Genomic DNA, 11,212 nt, shown 5'->3' with positions numbered 1-11,212 from the left:
ATACATACATTTTATTTCTCTCCATTTGCTTCCTCTTCATTTCATCACATTGCGATGTCTAAATTTTTTACAAGCACAAAAACGTATTTTACTGTATTTTTATATTGCTAAATATCTTAACCAATCATAAAATTTAATAAGCGAAATTGTTTACTAAATTATTTTAACTGTAATTTTATTTACATTTTGACGTATTAAATATAACTTCTCATTTTTAATTAGAAATTAACAGGAAATTTTTTTAATTTTAAATTATTTCTTGTATCTCTAAATTGTTTGTACATTCACATGTAACCATTATGGAGTAGTATTCTTTTAGTATTTCCCTTAAGAAGCAATTGAAAAAATAGCCATATAATAGCCATATGAAGTAAACAAGCGACATTCCTAAAGATTTTAAGTGTTCCACTTAAAATCAGTCTAAAAGCAAAGAAAAGTGTAAAAGAGACCTAGTAGCAAGTTTCCTTGTTTATTTACATCACGCCTGGCGGGAATACCGAGCCCGTTCCCCAGCGCGTTCCGGAAAATCAATAATTCGCAGTGCAGAGAAAGTTTTGTCATAGCATTCAACCATCTTTATATCATTTCAGTCGTATAAATCCCGTCCATCAGCCAAAATTTTTGAAACCATCGGCAGAATTTGAAACAACAATTTTTTTCTGTCAAACTTTTATATCATATAGATCAGTTCCATTATAGTAGCTGGATTCACGATTAATCAAATTAAAATGAGGACCAACACTTTGACTAGCAACTCGAGGGCAGATGGTAGCTCGACTCCCATACGCCAGCTACCACCACCTGTCCAGTCGAGACTGATGGAATTTTTTATTGAAGCCTTTTATAAATTTACGAAACTTTTTCGTAATGACTCTTTATGATAAACCGAAATTTTGTGTTGATAATCTTGACGTTTAAATTACTTTATGGCAGCTTTAATCTAAAGCTACCGATCACTTTTGTTCTCCCCGTCGGAAATTTTGATTACTTTTACTTACTCTAAAAAGATAATTTGGATAAAAAAGCATTTCAGATATGATATTGACTGATAGACAGCAATCTATGTAATAGAAAAGATTGAACACTTACGTATGGAGTATAATATAAAAATATAATTCTCAAAAGATTTTTTCTTCCAAATATTTTCAAAAATATCATTATACTTTAATTTATTGTATGTATACGTTTGCATGTGCGTGCGCGCGCGCGCGCATGTGCCCACGGATGTCAAAACATATTGATATTATAATATATAAAAGATTATTTCTTATACTGTATTTGGCAAAATTAAGAAACAAAGTCATTCATTAGAAACAGAATCATTCATTAATTGTTGCTGATTAATATAAAAGAAAGATTGTATTTTTCTTATAACATTAAAAAATTTGGTGGGAGGTTCCAGATATTTAATTTTATAACTTTTACCTTATATCTTTACCTTATATCTTTTCGAATATCACATGCATATATGCAAGTATTTTTACGACTCTCTTTACTATAAATTTACCGTATATATTGATATTAATTAACAGAAAATAATCAAACAACTAGTAAAATTTATTTCGTAAGATATATACTGTACATTATATAAGATTTATATAATTTTAAAGTTACAATTTTATATCAATAATTAGCAGATTAAATCGTAATTAACCGATTTTAAGTTTCATTATTATTTTCTTTTACTATTTATTAATTATTTTATATTTATCCTATATTGTGAAACAATAATCTTGCTCTTATATTAAGATATAGGATAAATATAAAATAATTAATTAAATATAAAATAATTACTTCTCTTTTAACGAATAATGTTAAATAATCATAAGCGCATCACGCTATCACAACAGTTTTTACATGGAAAAAGACTTTGTGCTTTAATACTTTTACTCTCGGTTAACTGTATGATTAATGAATTGTACAGTTTATCTGAACTTGATATAATAAGATATAGGGATCCACTTTCTAGTGATTAAACTTTACAAGAGCATTATTAATAAATCATGCTATACTGGATAAAAATACTTGATATGCCGTAAATAATTAAATTAACTCTATCTTGAATTTATCGAAGATTTTCTATCCTTTTATCGATTAATAAAATGGTTACATACATTGAAATTTACAATATATGACAAGATTTTACAAATTAAATAAAAAAAATTTTATTTAAATACATATTTCTATTCAAAATTCTATTCAAAAATATTTTTATGACTTTTAGGCGCCATATTTCGTCGGCGTATGGTGTATCCTTGCTATTGTTAATTAATTACTTTTTCTTTTATCAAATAATAATGACTTGAAAAATTGACTCATTAACATGACGATAAATATTATATTATACTTATCTACACGACATGAATTATTTATTTTTTGATATTTAATAAAATATTTCGGAAATATTTTGTAAAACATTTTAAAATATTGCATTAAAACGTTTCATAAAAATATTATACAAATATATATTATAAGAGAAAAATTATATTTCTTGGACATATTTAAAAAGATTTTATGAAAAATTTCTAAAACATTTCATACTGCATGAATAATAATAATAATAATAATAATAATATAGTAATGAATAATAATATAATAATAATAATAATTTAATAAACAACAATGTAATTCCAGAATTACTGGATTATGCAAAACGTCTGGGAATTGATCCCGATGCGGAACCACATCTTCTGGACTTGGCTCGTGAGGGCCTTATGGCAGCTCTTCCTAAGGGCTGGTCTCCGTGCTTCCATGAAGCTAGTGGTGCCTGGTATTATTACCAGGCATCCACTGGCACTACCACCTGGGAACATCCTCTAGATGCAGTTTATAGAGGACTCGTAGAACAAACTAGAGCTGGCAACAAAAGGCAACTAAGCCTTGGTATTGGTCATATTGGTCATAAATACTTATATTCATTTTATAAATATTTACTTTAGTAAATCATATCTTTTTATATTTCTTTATCTTATATGCAATTTTGCACTTACGATTTTTCTTCTTTTAAATTGTAACGCATCTTGGATAAATTTCAAATTCAAACATAAGATTGGAAAGAAATATTTTTCTAAAACAAATTAAAAATCAGTTTGTACAAAATTACAATACAATTATATTAAAAATTCTGAAAAAAATATAATATAACTAAATATAATATTGAATTTTTTATATTACTTTAAATACGAAGCACCATATGGTACGAATCTGAATAAGATATTGAACTATTATATATATATTCATATAAATAAATTAATTTCAGAAATGATAATTGCGTGCCGATATGGTTGTCGGACTTTCGACGCAATCAATCTAAAATATTAATAATTCTCCCAAATTTCCCAAATTTAATCTTAAAAAACTATAATAAATTTATTGCGAAATATATTGCCTCGGCAGTAAAACTTCTTACAAGTTTTACAAGTCTTGCGATTCTGCTTAGAATTGACTCATTAATCGCGCATATATTACACTCTCATGTAATGCTTACCACCATTAACGCGCGTCGTCCAAATACTTCATAATAATCAGTAAAATCATACAACTTGGCAGTGCAATGTTTTGGCTTTGCGTCAAAATTATGAAAAGTACAACCGTATTTTTAGATTATTCTACAACGTATAAACGATGAATGTCGCGCTGCAACCGCTAACAAGAATTTAATGAATATATATTTATTATTTTTATAAAAAAATATGTACCTATATTTTGTATATTAAAAATCTTACATATATAATTAATACACATAAATTAATCTATATATAATTTGTATATTCTTTCAAAAGCATTCTAATTATACAACTTACTAAAGAGAAAAGGTTATTAGACACTTATATGTTGATTTTTACATCAATTACAATTACATAAAAATCAAAATTTATTTTAAAAACATGGAAAAAGATTAAATTATCAAGAAGAAAGAAAGTAAAATTATATTTATGTTGTTTATAATGATTGTTTAGTCTAATAATCACATTATAAAATGAAAGAAGATAACTCTAATATTTTTGTTCTTAAAATAATATTTCTATTAATATTTCTATTATTTATATCAGTTTTTTGGATTGATTGGTTCAATCAATTGACTGGAATCAATGAACGGATGCTATATGCAATTTATAATCGTAAATATTACATAAATGACTAATAACTTCAAGACCTTGATTATTATTAACTTCGAACGCTTAGAATCGCTCCTTACTTTTTGCAATAATCAGATTTTTATAATCAAACACTCCCATTACTGAGACATAATTTTTCAATTTCTACTTATAAAACTTCAGTTGAAAATTAATGCCTTCCGCACTCAGTTGAAGAAAACGAGTTACTCGGCATTTGTAATTTTAATCTTTGATATTCTTTGTTTACAATTGTAACAAAGATCAAAACAAGTAATTTTTTTTTATTTTATATATAAATAATTTGATTCTTTTACATTCCAGATATTTTATTCTGTAACAAAATAAAGAAACCGTATTTTTTTATATAAAATCTTGCATACTTTACAATTTCATTTATCTCTTACATTTATCAATCAGATATACATTTATGTTTACTCTACAAACATCAATTTTTATTTTAATATACATATTTATTAACATTAGCAATATATATTTAGTGAATAATCCTATTCTAAAAAACATTACAAAAATATAGTAATAAAGTAAAAACAGAAAAAATTATTTTTTAATATCGTAGAAGAAGATTCAAAGACTACGGCAAAAGATCTTGAATCTCACGAGGACGCAACTTTACCGAAAGAAACAATTATTCCAAAAGAAACTGTTTATGCGAAACCTAGCATGGCAGGTACTAAAATTCCTATGAAACTGGCACCTTTACGAAAAGCCGAAAAAATCGACAGTTCACGCAAGAGAGATCGTCCCTCTTCTTTCGATAGACTCCAATCGAGAAGGGAAAGTGATTCAAGATCCGACAATGTAATGTCCTTGTCAAGTGATCGGGCCGCAAGAGATTATACAAACTTGAAATTTCAAGATCCAAAATTTTATGAATGTCCTAAATTGCTCGAGATAAAGGATACGACTGCAACAACCACAACAATTGCAACACCTGCGAAAAAAGAACTTGATCTGAAAGAGGTACTGAAGAGATCTGAGTCACTGAGTCCCTGGCATGAGAAAGATTGGGAACAGCTTTCTAGCAAATTCAGTTCAGAAGAGAACATAATCGACATCGACAAACTCAGTGCTAATACATTAGCCAGACCAGAAAAACTCGAGAAATTCGACAAAGAAAAACATCCAAGTCAGTTGGGTCAACAAAAGGAGTTAACTCTTAGTGGTGGTGGTTCGATGTTTCTAAAAAGTAACAGGAGTAGAGATACCACACCTAGTCAAGATGGCGGCAAGTTAGAGGATTTCCGGACATTGACAATTTCTGACGAAACCAATAACATTGCTGGTGACAGACCCAAATCCATTCTGAGGGAAAAACAACTTGAAGATGGTAAAATTGTATATATGTATATTTAAATAATTTTTTACAATTTTTTTTATTTTTATCGTGTTCTTTAATAATTATAGTTAATTATACCAATCCAAAGTAGTAATAGGTACTTTACTTGAACATGTAGAAATTGTATATTTAAAAAAAAACAAAGCTACTTATATTTCATGATAAGTAAAAGCAAAAAGTAATAATTTGAACATATAAAATAAAAAACTCAAGTATCTTTTTTACTCTTTCGATTAGCATTAATACAATTTCATCACGGTAATCTGACTTTTATTCAATTGTGGATAGACGATCGACCATTGGATGAAGAACGCAAAAGCGTGCGCTTTGATTTGGAAAAAGAGTTCAACATCAATTTCACATATTCCGAATCCGAAGATGATTGGGATTCCGAATCTGAAGATAAGAATCAACGGATATCGGCTGTAATTAGCAATAAAATTACTGGTTCCATTTTATCCCCGTGGAAATCAACATCGCAAAATTTCGAAGACATCAATGATGACAAAAACGATTATTCTAATGAAAAAGAGCAGGATAAAATAGATTTAGAGATCAACAATCAACACTTGTCTGCAGAGAAAATCGAATCCATATCAAAAAATCCGAAAATAGTTGGCAAAAGATTCCTCGTGCAAAATGTTTCGGAAAATGAACATCGAAGTCAAATGACAAAGAATGTTTTAGAAAATGATAATAGTTTTGATTATCTACCTAATAAATTAGGTGAAAAAGTGAAAATTATCGATATAGTGTCAAAAAGTGAAACAGATTGTAGCACCGCGAAAAGTAGTGATTCCGATGAAATCAAAACAAAATTGATTATTGAAAAAGCAAGATATACAACAAATCTCTTATCGAATCGACAACTTGAAGATGATGAGTCATCTGATATATCAAGGTTCAATCATTACGCACAGAAGGAGCGATTTGTGCGACCTAAGTTAGAATATTCTCAAAGTATTAACGATATGAAAATAAAAATGAATAGAGTACACGAAGAAGAAATTGAAGATTTTAGGATTGAACTCGATATTAAATTGCAGGAAAAGAAAAAAGAACTTGAGGAAAATTTTGTGCAACAAAAGATTTTAATACAACAATTTTTGGATCAAAGATTAGAAGAAATGAAACAGGAAATGGCACAAAAGGTATTCCTTTTTTATTAGATTATGTCAGAAGTGTGATGTAAATTGTGAAGCTTATTTAAAAAAAAAAAGATATAATACAGATGTATTTGTTATTATTTTAAGATCAATATTTTTTTCATTTTTATTTCGTTATGAATATTTATTTTTCATAGAAAAAAAAACACAACTGATGATAAAATTATATGCTAAATACTATTTCAAAGTTCTAAAACAATTTCATAAATATATTTTATAAAATATCTAAAAATATTCTGTTAGTTTTAAGTGAAATTTTATTTAAGAATACAATTTTTTTAGGAAGAACAGGAGATACAAATATTGATTACTGAAATGGATCAAGCTAGAATGGAAAATTTGAAGAAAGTCCGCACGGAACTAGAGGTCTGTTACGAAAAAGAGAGACAAGAAATATTGACCAATCTAAAAACAGAACTCGACGAGAGGAAAAGAGAACTTCTGGAATTGAGGAGTCAAGAGATGGGTAAGCTAGAAAATGAGCACGAACGTGACCTTAGTGAAGAAAAACTTGCAAAGCTAAACGAATATGAGATGAGAAAGCAACATAACGAAAGAATTGAAACTTTAAAGAAGGAATTGGAAAAGGAATTTGAAGACTTAAGAAATGAATTGAGAATGCAACAACGAGAAAAAATTACTAAATTTACCGAAGATCATGAGCAATGTCTAGCCGAAATTCTTCGCGACTTTAGAATGGATGTAAGTATTTAATACCTATATATAGCCGTATACATTAAATAATTAATCCATTAATGATCAATATTCGTCCATTTTCTAGAATACAAAATTTATTATTATAAAGGTTTTAATAAATAATTTTTTTTAATATCTTATTCATTAATTTCATATAACTGTTCACAAATAGGTGTAGTAAAAAGAAATCCATTATTTTTGCATGAAATTGAATGGAAAAATAATGGATTTCTTTTTAGTACACCTAATATATCTTATAATAGTATAAAAAAAGTAATTAAACATATATATATATATATATACACGTACAATTAATTTCTTAAATTATGATAAGAATTATTATAAGAATTATTATAAATATTTATATATCTTATATGAGTTTACTGTATATAATTATTAAAATATCGTTTTTATTACGCACACACCCACTCCCCTCTCACACACACACACACACACGCACGCACGCACGCACGCAGGCATGCACACACATTGCAAAAAGATTTACATTCTTCAAAATATTTTGATTATTTATATTTAAAAAAATACCTGATTAATCCACAATAATTTTAGGAAGCTCTTGCCCGTAAGATGTATAAAGAGCGACTGGAGGAAATCCGTGCGGATTTTGCAAGAGATGCCGAAAAGGAGGCGAGAAAACAGACCGAGCGGGCTCTTCAACAAGAAAGCATCGATTTTGAAAAAATGCGTTGCGAAAAACGATTGCTACAGGACAAATATACGGCGCTTAAAGAGAAATATATGAAGTTGAAAAATGATGTTCGCCTTGCAGTCGAAAGAAGAAGCAGAAGAAAGGAAGGATATACTACGGCCTCAGAAACCGAAAGATCGACATCTACTAGAACAAGAACGGATAAGACTGATTCGTCGGAACAAAAGTGAGTTTTTTCAAAAACGGAATGTTGAGATTTCATTATTTAAAATATATTAAACATTTCATGTTGAAATAAACTAGTGATATGATAGAAAAGAAGTTTAGCACAAAGAGTTTAAAGATTACCTTAAAGAGTTTAAAGATTTTCTTCTCATATAGTCTCTCTTTATATAGTTCTCTTCTTCTTTATATAGTTTTCTTTATTATTATTGACTGAACGACTTGATAAATAAAAAGAACTGGAATAATGACATCTATTTCGTAATCTTTCAAATAATAACTGCACGTTTTAAACAAATAAATAAAATTAAATAAAAATTATTTTTTATTTTAACTGGTTTATTTCAGCAAATACATTGATATGTAATATTATTTATTATTAACAACATATAATAATCAGTCTCTACAATTATTAATATAAGCACGTTCAACGTATAGCACATGCATGCCATTTGTTATATCTCATCAATATTTTCAGTCATTTATGTAATTATTTGATGTTTGTATAATAATATGTTTATAATGTTATAATGTTTGTACAATATTAGCGACACTTTTTAAAAACTTTCTTCTCACTCTTCATACGGTTTTCTCTTTTATGTTAATATCTAAAAAAATAGATTATCACTGCCGAATTATTCAGGAGATAAGAATCTCTTTATTTCTCGCAATCTCTTTATTTCTTTTAATAAAACCATATGGTTTTTATCATAAATCTATTGAGGATAATTGATTTGTTAAAAAAAATATTTTTTAATCTTTTTTCACCAGTTCTTTCTATCTATGTCAAAACACAATGTTGCACGTTCATTTTTTTAATACGTCCATTATAGTACTTTCGCAGTCTATATCGTCAGTCTTTATTCGAACAATGCGCAGCGTATATCCTTGTTAAGAACGATCGGACTGTGAAGGTACTTCGTCATGTTCATACAATTCGCCCTAATGTCTGGCTATAGGCCTTAAATCGTGCTCGCAGTACTCCGCTGAAGGACGCGCGCTCGAGTCCAGTAACAAATGCGAAATCGCAGGACAGCCAAAACGCGAACCAACAAGTCGAAGAGAAAAATGATCCAGAAAATTTGAAGAGTCAGAAAGCGGTCGCGGGATTTCAGAAACATCCATTCACCGCTGCTGGCTTGAAAAGTGCAACAAAGTTTGAGTCCGACGATACTACCACCGCCAGTGAAACAAACACTAACATGATTACGAAGAAAAAGAAGAGTTTCAGTAAAAAAGTTACTTCAAGTGCAGGTCGCTCGAGCAGTAGTAATAACAATATGGAGAATCCAGTAGAGAATATTAGAAAACAGCTGAAAAAACTGGAAGATCTCGGTGACCAATTACCGAGCAACGAAACGGCCTATACAGTGCGATATCCTTTCCAAGATAAAGGTGATTGTTTTAAATTTATCTTGCGCGTTGTATATTACTCAAAAGATACATGTATCTTTTTTTAAAAGAATATATATTTTCCTTTGAAATTTATAAAAATTTGATTTATATGTAAAATAAATCAGGTCAAGCCAATTTGATAAACAAATTGTTATTTGTACCGTTTAAAGAGCGGTAACTCCAAAAAATAAAATTGTATTTTTTATGGGCAAAGCGTGCGAATTCTTTTCTATCTCTTTAATTTCTTATATGAATATAAAAAGTTCAAACAATAAGAATATGTTAATGCACAGATATAAAAAAAAAATTGGTCAATTTATAAAAAAAATTAACGATTTTATCACAGATAAGATTTTATACTTTTTTAAAGAATATAGCTTTTATGTAATCTGAACGTTATGTTTTAGGATGTGCTATATATGTAATAAATAACAGAGAAAGAGAGAGAGAGAGAGAGAGAGAGAGAGAGAGAGAGAGAGAGAGAGAGATCTTGAATTGTAGAAAATTATAACTTTTTCAAATTACAAACAATTTCAAAAAGATTTTGTATATAATCAATAAGACATTAAATATATTTATGTGTATTTGATAATTGTAAATGAGCATATTTTTGTATATATGTATGTATTTTGAATTACCTTTATTGTAGTATGTATTATGTTTTTGATCACTTTTTCTATTTCTGTATTAAGATATATATCACTAAATAATTTACGCAAAATGATATAGATATACAATTTAATTAATAGATATTACAATTATTATTATCTCCAATTTATTACATATTTTTATTTACATGTTATCTATTAAATATTTTATCGTTTGGTATATTATTAATATTATTAATTATAACTTAATTCTGCAAATGTGTAAATAACTCGATCAACATCATTTTCTTAAACTGAATAGTTATGTAACGTTATTTAATACTTGTAATTGTTAAGATATTATTTCTATCGATATAGCATAATTATAGTTAAGTTTTATTATTTCTTCCTTTTCATAGGATTATATACTTTACTTTGGTTAATGGCATATATTCTTCTGGCCCGTAAGTGCACCATCAGTTTTTCTTTTACTTTTGCACACTGTTTATATAAGTTCATTTTACCGTCATCTTCATTTTAGTGTCAAACTTTAAACATTTAGGATTTAGAACTTAAATTTAAATATGATCTCTTTTGCTTTAAATTAAAAACAACAGTACCTACTTTCTTTTACAGCGCCGGTGAATGCCTCTTCGGAGCTAGAATTCTTCCGTCACCGGATGCATGTGGAGAAGGATTCGGTGAGGAGAGCTTGCGAGGCGCTGAGACAACAAAAAAGTGCCTTTCAGGGTAGGCAAAGAGCTTGGAAACAACGGAGCGGAAGAGCCACTCTGGAACAACTAGTGCAGGTATCTCACTATTATCGATTACAAAAATAATTAATAGAGATAATTTATAGAGATGTACTTAAAATTAGTAGATATACCTTTAAATTTTGAATATATTTTAATAAATTCTCTTAAGGATGTATTAGATGTTCCTGCAAAGAAAATTAAATGTGGAAGTATGTTTAATATTTACATTTCAAATAAACTATATAT

The 11,212-nt window shown here is 28.2% G+C and overlaps 1 protein-coding gene across 1 annotated transcript in view; it reads left to right on the top strand.

Annotated features, from left to right (window-relative positions):
* Window positions 1–11,212, top strand: part of LOC108690808 (centrosomal protein of 164 kDa) — a 14,032-nt gene that overhangs the window by 592 nt on the left and 2,228 nt on the right. The window contains exons 2-8 of the mRNA XM_018198345.1: window positions 2,635–2,883; window positions 4,696–5,466; window positions 5,764–6,626; window positions 6,924–7,343; window positions 7,908–8,233; window positions 9,209–9,624; window positions 10,848–11,020. Coding sequence (XP_018053834.1) covers window positions 2,635–2,883; window positions 4,696–5,466; window positions 5,764–6,626; window positions 6,924–7,343; window positions 7,908–8,233; window positions 9,209–9,624; window positions 10,848–11,020 — 3,218 coding nt within the window. The remainder of the gene's footprint in view (window positions 1–2,634; window positions 2,884–4,695; window positions 5,467–5,763; window positions 6,627–6,923; window positions 7,344–7,907; window positions 8,234–9,208; window positions 9,625–10,847; window positions 11,021–11,212) is intronic.

This window comes from Atta colombica, unplaced genomic scaffold (assembly GCF_001594045.1).
Source record: "Atta colombica isolate Treedump-2 unplaced genomic scaffold, Acol1.0 scaffold1, whole genome shotgun sequence".
Classification (NCBI taxonomy): domain Eukaryota; kingdom Metazoa; phylum Arthropoda; class Insecta; order Hymenoptera; family Formicidae; genus Atta; species Atta colombica.
Note: the sequence above shows the minus strand (reverse complement) of the source record. Positions and strands in the feature narration are given on the sequence as shown.